The sequence below is a fragment of the Anolis sagrei genome, chromosome 1, assembly GCF_037176765.1.
Source record: "Anolis sagrei isolate rAnoSag1 chromosome 1, rAnoSag1.mat, whole genome shotgun sequence".
Lineage (NCBI taxonomy): Eukaryota > Metazoa > Chordata > Lepidosauria > Squamata > Dactyloidae > Anolis > Anolis sagrei.
Window position 1 is genome coordinate 61,864,316 of NC_090021.1, and position 15,051 is coordinate 61,879,366.

At 39.6% G+C, this 15,051-nt stretch overlaps 1 protein-coding gene across 1 annotated transcript in view; it reads left to right on the forward strand.

Annotated features, from left to right (window-relative positions):
* Positions 1-14,519, forward strand: part of CAPN9 (calpain 9) — a 31,519-nt gene extending 17,000 nt beyond the window's left edge. Inside the window, exons 10-20 of the mRNA XM_060753795.2 lie at positions 680-837; positions 1,976-2,184; positions 3,073-3,109; positions 3,334-3,414; positions 4,395-4,452; positions 5,137-5,201; positions 7,468-7,536; positions 10,377-10,455; positions 12,214-12,330; positions 13,669-13,727; positions 14,161-14,519. Of these exons, the coding sequence (XP_060609778.2) occupies positions 680-837; positions 1,976-2,184; positions 3,073-3,109; positions 3,334-3,414; positions 4,395-4,452; positions 5,137-5,201; positions 7,468-7,536; positions 10,377-10,455; positions 12,214-12,330; positions 13,669-13,727; positions 14,161-14,187 (959 nt within the window). The 3' untranslated portion in view covers positions 14,188-14,519. The remainder of the gene's footprint in view (positions 1-679; positions 838-1,975; positions 2,185-3,072; positions 3,110-3,333; positions 3,415-4,394; positions 4,453-5,136; positions 5,202-7,467; positions 7,537-10,376; positions 10,456-12,213; positions 12,331-13,668; positions 13,728-14,160) is intronic.
* Positions 14,520-15,051: the final 532 nt, after the last annotated feature.

The following is a 15,051-nucleotide window of genomic DNA, read 5'->3' on the forward strand; positions in this document are numbered from 1 at the left end:
TTGAGCCGAGTAGGCAGGGCCAAGTACAACAAATAGGATTTTAAAAACCCTGGGTAAGATGGATAAGTAGGGTAGTGTATCTGGTGGGAGGTTTGGATGGGATGACCAATGGGGTTTAATTTCAACTGAAGGGTGAGATAAAGTGCATCAAAGGGCATTTTGTACTGAGTTGGTCAAGGTAAGGGAATTTGCTGTTATTTTTTCCTATGTATGGAGACTTTTGGAACCCCTTGTACATGTGGAAATCCAAGGGGGTAGTAGAATTGAAAACGAAGTGAAAGGAAAAATGGTCCAAAGTGCTATGTACACTGATGGCATTATATAAATAAATGATGATCATGATGATGATGGCTGCAATCCTGTTGGGGAGTTACAAAGGCATAAGTATCATAAATACAGTGAATTCCATCCTTACAACCCCCCCCCCCCCATCCCCATTTACTAGGCAACAGCTACTGTGATCAATTGGGGGTCTATTCCCATTCTATGAGAGATCCGATCTCTGGTGTGATAGGCAGAAGCAAGGTCTCTGTTGCAATAGTAATAATAATATATCAAGACCTGCAACTTGAGATTCAGAATCACTGAAAAAGAAAACAACTGCTGTTCCAGTGTTGGTAGGTGCTCAGAGAGCAATTCCAGATACCAAACAAATTCTTTTTTGTTGTCTTGATTCCAGAAACATTTTGGACAAATCCACAATTCAAGATCCAACTATCAGAAAAAGATGATGGAAAAGATGGCTGCACATTTCTGGCGGCTCTAATGCAAAAAGACCGCCGCAAACTAAAGAAACTTGGAGCAGAAATGCTAACAATAGGATATGCTATTTATGAGGTATTTCTTACTGTGTGAGGATCGCTTCTGCAATACTTTGGTGGAAAAAACTGTCAGGACTCTGGCAGATACCTGTCAAGCCATGGCCTTGCTGTAATGGTAGGCTCTGAGCCCCTGCCCCGAGGTCAGTGCAAGGCATTTTGCTGCCTGAGGAAAATATAGTGCTCCCACCCCTATTTTCATAGATAGAAACACTCTAGTTTGCCATTGCTTCTCCACCAATATCTGTGTCTTCAGACATGTGTTTCAGTCTGTGACAGGGCCAGCACACTTCTTCCCTTTCAGTGGGGCTTGGAGATGAGTTGTTTTATTGTGGTTTATAGCAGGCATGAACAAACTTTGGCCCTCCAGGTGTTTGGATTTCAACTCCCACAATTCCTAACAGAAGTTGAAGTCCAAAACACCTGGAGGGCCAAAGTTTGCCCATGCCTGGTTGATAGTCTCAAGTGGTACTTTTGTCATGAATTGCTTAAACTGGGTTCCTACTGAAACACTAAAGAATGGCATGCAGGACCCAAGAGGTACTGCCTCTAACTGCTTTTTACTGATAGGCAAAGTACTCTCCCAGTTTTTATAAGTAAGCCTATAAGACTCATTTGGAAGCTCTCTGGCAGAAACTCTGCAATGTCTCATGAAACTTTTAATCCCTGCATTCCTTAGGATGGAACCATGGCAATGAAAATGCTGTAATTGTGTACTATGAAACAGATATTATTTATTATCACTGAATGATTTATTTAAAAAGCTGTGTTGTCAAAAATAATATTAGCAATGAATGTTTAAAAATTGAGTTTTTATATATATCACTTTCCTACATAACGTCGAAATAGATATTTGCTATTTCTTATGCTACACTTAAAGTCAGTGTATGAGAATATAATATTCTACAGGGCAATATGTATGACCTTTTCAGGGGGAGCTTGGAGAGCATCTTTGGGAGCTGTGGCCACAGTGCGTTCTGTGGGGCGGCATGCAGTTCATAGGTTGCACCTTGCCCATCTATTGGATTACAAGAAAAAAAAAATGCCTGAAATTGGAATTTGCTTTCCAGAGCATAATAGTCAATCCTTCATAAAACAGAAGACGTAATCAACTATGTTTGCCAAGCTAACTAATGGATCTGAACATCCGATTTCAGAGCCCGGATGAAGATGAACAGTTGACAAAAGACTTTTTCCGCTACCATGCGTCCAAAGCCAGGAGCAAAACATATATAAATGTGAGAGAAGTCTCTGACCGATTTACACTACCACCTGGTGATTACATTATCATCCCTACCACATTTGAGCCACATCAAGAGGCTGATTTCTGCCTAAGAATTTTTTCTGAGAATAAAGCACTTACTAAGTAAGTATTACTAGCTCTTTTATCCAGCTACAAGAGATTTTTTTGTGTCAGGAGCAACTTGAGAAACTGCAAGTCGCTACTGGTGTGAGAGAATTGGCTGTCTGCAAGGATGTTGCCCAGGGGACGCCCGGATGTTTTACCATTCTGTGGGAGGTTCCTTTCATGTCCCTGCATGAGAAGCTAGCGCTGACAGGCGGGAGCTCACTCCACTCCCGGAATTTAAACCGCTGACCTTTTGGTCAGCAGTCCTGCCAGCACATTGAGCTACCAGGGGCTCCTAGCTACAAGATATGTTAACATACAAGTATGCATTTTGAAATTCTCCTCACTGGCAGTCTATGATTGAAATAGACACTGAAAAAGATTATTTTTTTTTACTTGTAAACATTACATGTCTAGTAGACTCCCCTTCCCCATTGTTTTTGGCCAAAAGTGATGAGCAGAATTTATATGACTTCATATATGATTTATGTGATAATTGTTTTTAATTGCCCTATACTTGTGTTGTGATATCTTGTACTGATGTTGTTCACTGCTTTGAGTCGCCTGAGGGCTGAGAAAAGTGGTATAGAAATAAAATAAAGTAAATAAATATATAGTGCTTGTACACTGGAATGTGCTGGTACAACATCTAAGGGCATTAACATTGGTCTCTGCCCTTCAGATAGTTGCTTTGTCCCCCTTAAATGTAAGAACTGGGTCTGGGGCACACTTAAATTAATCCATTTTCTATACAGTGTACATGATTCTCTCTTTTTCTCTTTCCTTCTCTCTCTCTCTTGTTGATCATCTATCTATCTCTTAGTAAGTTCAGAATACTGACCAGTAGAAAGTTTGGTTTATTTATGTATATTTTCTTAGAATCATGTTTTTTTTTTTAAATCACAGGGAAATGGATGGAAAAGTTGACATCAACCTGCCAGAGGTAGGTCATGAAACTCAAAAGAATGACTGGACAAAGAATCACAATCAAATTCACTCTTTTTTATACTGGGATGATTTGATTTCATCTGCATATGACAACCCCAATTGAAAACAAGGATTGAATCTATCACCTAATATTTTAACAATGGAAATCTTTCTGCATAATCAGTAATACTTTAATTTTGCTTAAAACATCACCTTGCTTAAAACATCACCTTGTTCTAGCTTCCAGAACCAACACCCCAAGAAGAAGAAACAGAAGAAGAGAAGCAGTTCCGAACATTATTCACACAGATTTCAGGAGAGGTAAAAATATACTAATAAAATAGAAATAAAGTCATAACCCAGGGAGGAAAACAACAATCACTGGATGACTTTCAGTGCCCAGTGGCTAGTACATGACATTCCTAATAAGACCAAGAAAAATTAAAAATCTGGAAAGCCACTCTCAGTACAAAACGAAACGAAACAAAACTGGACGCAAATGCAGGCTACTCAGTGTTCTAAAATGAGACTGCCTGGGCCCTGGATTTTAAAATGGGATATCATGAGCATGGCCACCCTTTAAGTCGGCTGAGACTGCTATGTGCTTTGCTGGAGGAGTTTTGTGACTTCAGAGAAAAATGGGCTGTTTGGTGGGCTTGGGGGAAAATCGCACCTACTGCTCATGGAGTTGTCCACCTTGAAATTGGAAAGTCCCTTGCACATCATCCAAAAAAAAAAGAAGACATATGTGTGGAGGCAGCAACACAATTGTAAGCTCTCTATCTCCTTGTATGTGTTATCAGTGAATCTCATTAACCATTTTTTCATCCCCAAAATATGGCTGGGTCTTCTTAAATGGGGAAATTCCAAGTTGTTCATTGGCAAGAGACTCTTGTGTGATGTAGCATGTGTACAATTTATTAAGGTATGTGAGACTCTTGGAGAAAAAAAATCTGATTGGGTGTCCAAACAATATGTTCTTGTCCAGGAGCCAAGATGAAAGGTTGACTTCAATGTGATTAGTTAATGGAATGTTAACTTTTGGTAATATATTAGTCTAGCCTTAGATGTTGTGACATTTGTGTCTCTACAGTTAGATACAGCTGTTCCTGACCAATAAAAGGTATTAAGCAGATCCTTGAGTTTTTGAATTGTGCAGTTCAAATGATGTCATGTTGGTCTGTGATGTTATGGGAAGAACTTTGGTTACATAATTTGCCCCAAAATTCAGATATGCTACTTTTTAGAACTATATGCCAGATCCCAAAATGTGAATGCTGCCTGCCTTTCTTCAACTGCAGGACATGGAGATCAGCCCAGAGGAACTTGAATATGTTCTGAATGCTGTATTGAAAAAAAGTAAGTCCCATCAACTACTTTTTCCCAATTGACAAGCAATTTGTTATCCCACATCATGATGCAACTCTGCTAATCCAGGAGATAATATGTTAAGCAGTAAATTACATTCAAGATGAATTACAGTTCCATCAAATTAGTTTTATTATTTGGAAATAAGTTTGGTTGAGTACATTTACTATGCTCACATGTGATCTGAAAACAATTTCCCCTACCTTGTAATGCAGTGATGCAAGCCAATCAACTTAGGACCTCATCACATTGAGGTCCTTGATGCAGGGGATAGCGGGGGGGGGGGGGGGGGAGCATAAGGAAGCGGGGCAAATCATGAGCCAGATCTGTTGCCCAATGCCTCACATCGCCTACACCAACTACATTGTCCCCGTAATTCTCCCATGGGTAGTCTCCCATGTTCAGGTTTCTCTCTCCTACCACGCTTCCTCAATGCAGCTGGCATGGAGCTCACCAGAAGTAGTTGCACCTCATGAGATGAGATCTGGCAGGCTCCATGCTGCCTACGTAGAGGAACTGTCATAGGATGCGGCATTTATTGAATGTGATGAGATTCTTTAACTCTTACCTGAAGCCTTGAGACTGAACCATAGAAAGATGAATGCAACAAAGAGTGATGCTTTTTGCTTTGGGATGCATTTCCTTTTATCTGTTATGATCATGATTCTCTTGCAGCAAACAACATCAAATTCAAGAAAATAAGTCTTCTTTCATGTAAAAATATAATTTCCCTAATGGATGTATCCTTTTGTGCTTTTGTGCTTGTGCTTTTGTATTTGTTGTCTCAAATACAAAAGAAATGAGGATTATTGGTATGCTTTAGCAGAAAATCTAAGCAAGAAGTGACATAAAGACCTAGAAAAGCTTTCTGGGGAAAAATGTTTGTGTTTGTTATGCCTCCAAAACTGAAACTTTAGATCCATTCAGATTAATTAAAAAGATGTAAAAGTCCCAGAATCGGTTCTGTTCTTTCTGATTTTATCTAGGAGAAATGCTGTTTACCTCAGAACATTTTCTCTTGGCTCCCAGTACAACTCTATATAACATATCCCGAGTCAGTTTGTTTTAACCAAGTACATAAGATAAGAAAAAAAATCAACAAAATCCAGTATTTTGAAAATCAATCTGGATGTGCCCCTAAATGCCTGCACTTTGATGCATGCACTTTGGGAGTTCTGAAGGCATGAATCCTATTTTGATGTAAAATTGGTTAATGCATCTGAAATAATTTAAAACTCTTTGTAGCCTACATTAAGTGTGCCAGTAGATGGTCTCTTGGATATTCCACAAGTATAAAGATTTCCTTAAAAGCAGGGAATCGCAACAACTTTTCCAAACATTTGGACCTAGAGCCAGAATACTTAAAATTTGCGCTCAGCATTTGATATCTCAATGTATGGTATTCCAAGTGCTGCCAGAGCCAAGGTATTATCTGTATGTAACCCAGTTAGCTACTGAAACCTTTCTATTCTTGCCTCCATGAGTGTGTGAAAGTCAGAATTTTTAATATTTATTTGTTGGGCAGCTCCTAAAATCCCCCATGGCCAGATTCCAGGTTTCTGGAGAGATCATTCAAGAAGTACTGTTTTTAAATTTGGGGTATAGCTTCCTGGATTTGAGCTTTAATCTGCTTAACACAGAAATGTGGCTACCTGTATTTGAGGAATTAGAATACTGCACCTCAGGGAGATAAATGGAGGAGATGAGAAATCAACTGTACCCTAAATACAGGCAGTTCCCAAGTTATGAACAAGATAGGTTCTGTAGGCTTGTTCTTAAGCTAAATTTGTATGTAAGTTTTTAACAGGTATATCTTTCAAATGTAACTCCAGCCCCAAATATGTCTCTCTGTGTGCGTGTGTGTGTGTGTTGGATAGCATAGGGGAGGGTTAACACCCCTTTGGTGATTGTTTTGCTGTCTGTGTCCCTGTTTAGATGATTTCACCTCACTTTCTGTCCCTGTGAGAATTGGATTTTGAAAAATCTGGCTCGTTGTGGAAACAAGGATTGGTGGTAAAGCTTCAGTGGAGCCACCTTTTCCTCATGATAACTCTTTCAGGAGTGGGTTTCCCTTCTGAGGGGTAGATTTCCCTCACTTCTTGTTGTCTCAACCACATTTCTATGAGTTGTTTGTAAGTCAGATGTTTTTAACTTGGTAACATTCTGCATATAGCAAAGGGTTTGGAAATGGAAAGGCAGGGTAAAGACCAGGGCTGATAGGGAAGGAAAACCACACACAAAAAGGTGGAGGTGAGGAGAAAAAGAAATGTCTCATCTCTTCATTATTTTTCAAGAAATAGCATGAGCAAACTTTAGCAGCAGGATGACACATGATACTGTTAGTATAGAGTACAGTAGAAGAATTGTGCAATTGTTGATGCCAATTGCACATGTTTCTGAACATCTAGTTCTGGCCTATGACCTGCTATGCTCTCTCAAGCAGTGGAGAAATAACTTTTTAGGACCACATTTCTCAAAATTCACAAATTGCAATGGCTTGGAGTCATAGCCTTAAAAGTAACTGCCAACTTCTGGCTATGGTGCTCTGTTATGTGATAGAGTTGCAGCACCACAACCATTCCTTATTCTCAAGGTTGATTACTTATGGGACAGCATCCCTATCAGAGTGGTGCAAGAGGCACTAAGAGGATTTGGATAAAAAAGAGCTGTAACAGGAATATCCCAAATGGCCTTTACTGTCAGAGCATCCTCTTATTTTGTGACACTATTCTGCTCCACAAAGATACCGATTTTTGCCAAATGGGGTGGAGTAAGATTATCCTACCTAACCAGGGACAGCGTGTGGTCCTTCCAGAGGCCAACCCTCTCCAGCATTTTGGGATTTCAATCACAGGTTATCACAGTACCTAGATCTATATAGAATATGACTTTTTGTAGGAGCAATCAACATTAATCAATAGGAGTCACCAATGTAAACTGTAATGTAAGTTGGACATGTCATTTTACATATGCAATGCCTGTTTTTCTTAATATGAACTACATCAGTCCAGTGGAAATGGAAAACTGGATTTCAGTGAGTTCAAAATTTTCTGGGATAAACTGAAAAAGTGGATTGTAAGTATATTCATTTTTTCTTAGTAGAATTCTGAGAATAATTGTTAAACTGAGAATAAAACAGAAAGAGTTTGTATTTATTTTAGCTTTGCCTTTCGTCAGCCCTTCTAGGGCCTATCCAGACAGTACCTTTATTGCAGTAACTCCCGCAATAAAGGAGGGGCTGTCCAAACAACGTTCTGGACAGTCCCAAATTAATTTGCTACAAACCAGGAAAACCCTGGTTTGTAGCGAATTAATTTGATAATGGATTTATTCCACGTCTTCTTGGAAGGCACTGGATAAATCCACTATTTCCAGTGTCTGGACTGCAGTCCAGACACCATTCCCACAGTTTCCCAGATTAAATTAGTCCAGAAAACTGTGGGAATACCCATCCCTCCCCCACAGCCCCCAAACCCCTTCGAAAAGTAAAATAAACTTACCTGGCCTCCAGTGCACTCTCGATGCAGCTCCCCCAGTGCATAGAAATGATGCGCCAGGAGAGGGGGGGAAGAAAATCGCTCCCCCCCCACACACACACATACACACCGCTCTCCTGGCATGTCATTTCTACTTTTCTAAGAGGTCTGGAGGCTTTGGGGAGTGGTGTAGGGCCTCTAGATGTTCTTGTGGGCCAGTCCTGCAAGAGCATCTGGACACCCGCCCGAGAAAGCGCACGCTTTCTGGGGTGGGTGTGGACAGGCCCACAGGAAAATCTGCGTTTTTAAAATGTGGACCCTCCTGGGATAAAGACCTGACTGGATCTGCCCCTAGAAGCAGTTATAGTGCAGACTTTTTTTGAGGCTTACCATTTTGATTCAACGTGAATACTGTTAAAAGTTATTCCTAGGAAACATGCTTGGTTTTCTATACTGCAAATTGTAATAGTGTACAGGAAACATTAACAGTACTTTCATTCTATTTTTTTTTTTAAAAAAAAGCATTATTGAGATAATTAATGTCAGAAATGTTCCTTAGGATAAAGCCAAGTAAAATAAATTGTGAATATAATACATTACTATTGGTACAACCAAGAAGAAATTGCTGATTCACGATTAGAAGAAAACATACTTAAATCCTTGAGGAGTGGCTAAGTTTCCATTCCTTATTTCTGTTTCAAAGAGAAAGCCATGTTAAATTGCTTCCATATAAAAAAGAAAAGGTAGTTATGGTGCACTTTTAAGGCAATTAATTTCAGCATGAGTTTTTTGTGGAATACATCCCAAATTAATTACTCTTAAAGATGCCAATATGATTTTTTTTTCCTTTGGAAATCTGAAATGGACTGTTAGAATACACATTGGGCAGACAATAAATAATCCTCATGTTTCAACTACATGATAGTCATGGTGTTCCACTAATACTGAAGGAACTACAATGTCAACAGTGTTTACAATGGACCCATTATTTTATGGTAGTCAACATTTCAGGGCACCCTGAGTCCAGTGAAAACCCTTTATGAAGCCATGGTGGTGCAATGGGTTAAACCCTTGTGCTGCTGAACTGCTGACCTGAAGGTTGGCTGAACTGCTGACCTGAAGGCCGGGAGTTCAAATCCATGAGATAGGGTGAGCTCTCATTTGTCAGCTATAGCTCTTGCCAACCTAGCAATTTGAAGTCATGCAAATGTGAGTAGATAAATAGGTACCACTTTGGCGGGAAAAGGCAAAGAGACACTCCAAACAATCTTGCTGGCCGCACGTCCAGGAGGTTACAACATAGGCTCCTCACCTTGAAAATGGAGGAAAGCACCTCCCCAGAGCAAGAGATGAGCTCCAGAAGCTGAAAATGAAAGGAGAACCCTCAGCCTTTGTATGTGTTTGTGTGTCTCATTGTATATGATTGGAAAGGCATTGAATGTTTGCCTATGTAAATGCTGTAATCCGCTCTGAGTCTCCTAGCGGAGAAGGGCATAATATAAATAAAGACTATTATTATTATTATTATTATTATTATTATTATTATTATTGGGCAGGGAAGTTCTTAACTCAGATGAAATAGACAGTGGTTGACTTTTTTCATCCATTCTATACAGGGCTGTTGGATTTAAAGAATGCTTTAACTGTATACTTGAAAATGCAACATTTGATCAATATGTAAGTAAAGGTAAAGTTTTCCCCTGACATTAAGTCTAGTCGTGTCTGACTCTGGGAGGTGATGCTCGTCTCCATTTCTAAGCCAAAGAGCTGGCGTTGTCTGTAGCCACCTCCAAGGTCATATGGCCAGCATGACTACATGGAGCATTGTTAACTTCCCGCAGAAGCGGTACCTATTGATATATTCACATTTGCATGTTTTCGAACTGCTAGGTTGGCGGAAGCTGGGGCTAACAGCAGGAGCTCACCCCGCTTTCTGAATCCAAACCGCCAACCTTTCGGTTGGCAAGTTCAGCAGCTCAGCAGTTTAACCTGCTGCACCACCATGGGTTCCTGATCAATATGTAGGGACAACCATTCTGTTAATATCATTAGCTCCCTGTTAAGTATATGCTCAAAAGCAGAATTGGCATGGCATATAATGCATAATGCTTCCAGATATAGAGATAAAGAAATGGTTTGTCTATCTGCTGTCCTTTACACAAACAAGACAATTCCCAACTTGGACTTAGTGAGTGGTTTTCCCGTTCTAATCCAGCATTAACCTAGTAAAAGGTAGAACTTGGGTTGTCACATTTTGTAATGCTCAGCCTGATGAATTTACAAGTCTGTTACCCCTGAAAAGGTAGATGATGTGAAAATGCTACAACTGAAAAAAAATCACCCAGAAAATAAAAATGTCTTTTTTCTTCTTCTCACTAACATGCTTACATTTGCAGCAATGTGTTCTTTCTCTCTCTCTCTTTTTTTGTTTTTGTTTAGGGTATCTACCTCCATTTTGATGCAGATCACTCCGGCACCATGTCTGCCTATGAACTTCGTCTTGCTTTAAAAGCAGCAGGTAACATTTTTGTTAAAATGTGGTCATGGCAGGATGTAAACCCCCCTGTCCAGTCAGGTGTGGGAACCATCTACTTTTGAATATGTTAATTCCTGTAATACTAGCCAGTGGTGAGGAAAGGTCATATGACCCTAGGCTACTGTTGTTGGTGGCGTATTGTAGAAGGCAAGGGAAGAGTAGGAAGAACAGGTACACTAGCTTGGAATTCTGGAGACCCAATGATAAATCTGTAGGTAGCTTTTTCAAAATGGCCCACACTAAAAGATGAGCTCTATATATGATCTAAGAAATCGATCAATTGCTCATCCATGCCTTTCACTTCTAAATTGAGAAGAGTTTATGCCACCAGGGGTAGGGGTTAATCTTTTCCCCTTGCTACTTCCATCATGGAATATTAACCATGGAAAAGTTGAATAAAATACAAAGGGTCATCAGGATGTGGACAAATCATCAGGAGAGAAGGCTTCTGGAACATGGCCATACAGCCTGGAAAACTCACAGCAACCCGGTCTTCAGTATGTGTTGTAGTTTGGTTCCAGGATCCTCTTTAGATACCAAAAATACATGGAAGTTCAAGTCTCATTATATGCAATGGCATAGTAAAATGGTATCCCTTGTTTAAAATGGTGGAACACTCATATGAGTTGTCGAAGACTTTCATGGCTGGAATCACTGAGTTGTTGTAGGTTTTTTGGACTATATGGCCATGTTCTAGAAGCATTCTCTCCTGAGGTTTCACCTGCATCTATGGCAGGCATCTTCAGAGGTTGTGAGATCTAGAGGAAGTCCAGACCTCACAACCTCATAACCTCAGAGGTTGTGAGGTCAAATGAGGACTGGAAAGAAGCCAAGGATCTGTGAAATGGTGGGAAACAATATCAAAGTATGCCTATACTTATATCAAGGTATGCATGATAGGATGTTGGACTAGATAGACCATATAGTCTCTTCCAACTCGATTTTATAAGTAAAGGACATTAAGTCCAGTCATGCCTGACTCTGGGGGTTGGTGCTCATCTCCATTTCTAAGCTGAAGAGCCATTGTTGTCCGTAGGCACCTCCAAGGTCATGCAGCCAGCATGACTGCATGGAGCGTAGTTACCTTCCCGCTGGAACGGTACCTATTGATCTATTGACATTTGCATGTTTTCAAACTGCTAGGTTGGCAGAAGCTGGGGCTAACAGCAGGAGCTCAACCTGCTCCCCGAATTTGAACCAGAGACCTTTTGGTCAGCAAGTTCAGCAGCTCAGCGGTTTAACCCACTGTGCCACCGGGCAGTGATTCTATACATCAAAGTAATATTCATCACATGGCAAAATAAAGGTTTGCCTTTCCCCCAAAATATTATTGGGCTGTGATTGGCTAAATCCACAGGTACAGAACTTCATGGGCATAAGAGAGCTTGTTTTAGGAGGTAAAGGTACACAGGAGAAAATCTTAAGCATCCTTCATTCTTGAAATCAGAGCTTGAAAGACAAAGCTTGGAATGGCTTTTTAAATCACAGTTTCCCTTATCCTGCAGCCAACATGCCCTCCGGTCTGCTCTCTGTGGTTCTTCTTACGTTCCTACACAGCAGCATAAGCACGTTTCTCATGAAACAGACTTATTTTCAGAACGAGAACCAAGGTTATTGGGATGCTGGATGGTGCATTGATAGCAGACCCAAAATTTAACTGGGAATATGTTAAAACTGCTTCCTGGGAGAGTGGCAGTTGCAGTAGCTTGTTAAAGAAACCTGAATTTCTCTTTCTTTAAGGGTTTCAGCTTAATAATTATCTGCTTCAGCTCATTGTTCTCCGATATGCTGATGATCAGTACCAGATTGAATTTGATGATTTCTTAAACTGCCTAATTCGCCTAGAAAATGCCAGCAGTGAGTATTCTTTAATGTTATCTTTATTAGTTCCTTTGAAAGCCTTTTAATTTTCATTAATATGTGTTGCATGATGAGCAATAGAGGTCATTCTAACTCCCTTGGTTTTTGTAGGACTTCATCACCTACTAAATATTCTTAAATTATGGGCAATGAGTTTTGCCGTGTTTACCTTTGACATTCTGATTCTATGATCTTTATCTTTCAGTGTCATTGTTTCTTCAACATTATTGTCTTTTAATACTTATATTTAAACTGAACAGCTATATATGGAGTCACTGCAGATAAAACATTTGACAAATGCTGACGTTTGTGTAATTCTTAAGATTTAAAGTCTCAGCAGCAAGTGCTAGGAAAGTGTTGATATTCGCAAGCTCAAAGTAATGCTCAAAGCCAAATAGGCACTTTCAGAAAGTGTCCAAATGTCTCCTTCATTCAGTCATTTATTGGGGCAGAACATTCTTTATGTCATGAATACATATCATCAACAAACCTCCATGGCACAAATATTTCTGACATATTCCCCTAGGAGTCCTGAACTCTCCCTGGTAAATATTAACATTCACCATGTTTGTCGCAATTATGGAAACAAGAGTTCAACAAAAACGGTATTATGTAGTAATACTGATTACTATCTAGATAAATAAAAATGTAGTGTTTGTTTGTGGGATTAACATAACTCAAAAACCACTGGACAAAATGACACCAAATTTGGACACAATACACTTATCAAACCAACGAGAGACCATCACTCATAAAAACACTGAAAAACACAGCAGAAGGGACTTAAAAGCCAAAAAAAGCAAAAAGATGCTATAGCGCATGCACAAAATGATTCCCCTGGCAAACAAAACACACAGTAGCATATACACTCTCTCTTCTGGACTACAGCTCCCAGCTTCCCCTAGACCAGGCCCTTTAGGAGAGGAGGATGATCCAAATGCACTACTTCCAAAATGCAAGCTTTCTTCTCCTTGGATTTCTTTGAGAGCATCCCAATCCCTGCATATTTCCATTTTCCTATTCCTGGACTGCAACTCCCAGCAATCCTCCAGATAAATAAGTTAGAGATAAGTAGGTAGATAGATAGATCAATAAGGAGGACTGCTGGGAGTTGCAGTCCAAGAATAGGTAGAGAAGAACGGGGAGAAAGAGGAAGGGAAAGAAAAGGTTGGGGGGGAAGAAAAGGAAGGAAGGAGAGAAGGAAAGAGAAAAAAAAGGGAAGGAGAGAAAGAAAGGAGAGAAGGAAGGTTGGCCACAGCAATGCATGGTGGGTACAGATAGTATTGAATAATATACTGAATAATATCTACTTTCACATTCTCATTATTATTTTAGGAGTGTTCCAGGCATTAAGTGTGAAAAATAGAGACTTCATTAACCTGAATATAGGCGAGGTAAGCATCTTAAAGTGTAAAATACTTTGATTTTTTTGGAGTATATTATTTTCACTTTGATGCTTTGCTTTTTCAGTTCCCTTTTCCCTCTTCTACTTCTCCCATTTCACTTTTTTATGGGATCATTTTGCTGTCAACACAAATGATCGTAACCAATAGTAGTAGGATCCAGGACCAATGACTTGACTTGTGGGCGAAGCTTCTTACACTATTTTTGCTAAACAACTTAGAGGAGATAAGGAAGGCTTATGATTTAACATCTTTTTTCTTCTACTACTAAAACCAAGGTATATTCTATAATTATAATGTCTCCTTGCACTTCCAAACCATCCCATATTAAGGCAGAACATGTAGAAGCCAAAATCTTTGCACCAAAACTGTGAAAAATTGACACCATCACTTTAACAGTTGTCCTGTCTCTTTCTTTTTTTAGTTTATCAACTTGACAATGAACATTTGAAGACCTCCAAACTGTTTTTCAGCCAAACAACAAGGAGCCTCTCAAATTAAATCTGGAATTTTTCCAAGAACTCTTGAAGATGACTTTGAACTTTTTATTTTCATATCGTCCACCCTTTCTTATATTCACCTTGTTCCCGCTGCTATTTAAATTATGCTTATGTTAAAAATATATATGGATAAGTACTTAATTGGGAGATAATGTTTACTACACAGTGATATATATTAAAATGTATTGCACCTATAGTTCCAATCACACAGAATGAGAACAATTACTGCCATTTTACAAAATACAATTATCTCAGTTCCCAGTAAAATTGCCAGACAGATGAATGATTTTGTGTCATCCTTTCATTTCTCCTTTTTGTGCAGGTGTTGAACAGAAAAGTGAAATACAATAGGTGGGGGCGGTCCCATGAGGAGTATTACATTGACCTTGTCACTAGGGGCTAGTGGATTTTAATGCCAATAAGGAAAATGACCAGAGATGCAACAATATGATTTTAGGGTGCACCCAGTCACTCAAATGTAATGCATTTTGGTCTCTTTAGGCAAGCCCTTAAAAAAAAATGGAAATTCCCAATCCATTTGGTCAATGTTCTCATGACATATGTTATATAAAACCTGTGGGCAACTTGTTGCCCTCCAGATAGGGTTGGTTGGGCTGCAATCCTCATAATCCTTAGTCTTTGGTTTGCTGGCATGCCAACATCTGGAAGTTCTGTGCACTTTTTGTTGTTGTTTATTCGTTCAGTTGTTTCCAACTCTTCATGATCTCATGGACCAGCCCACGCCAGTGGTCCCTGTCGGCCATCACCAACCCCAGCTCCTTCAAGGTCAATCCAGTCACTTCAAGGATAACATC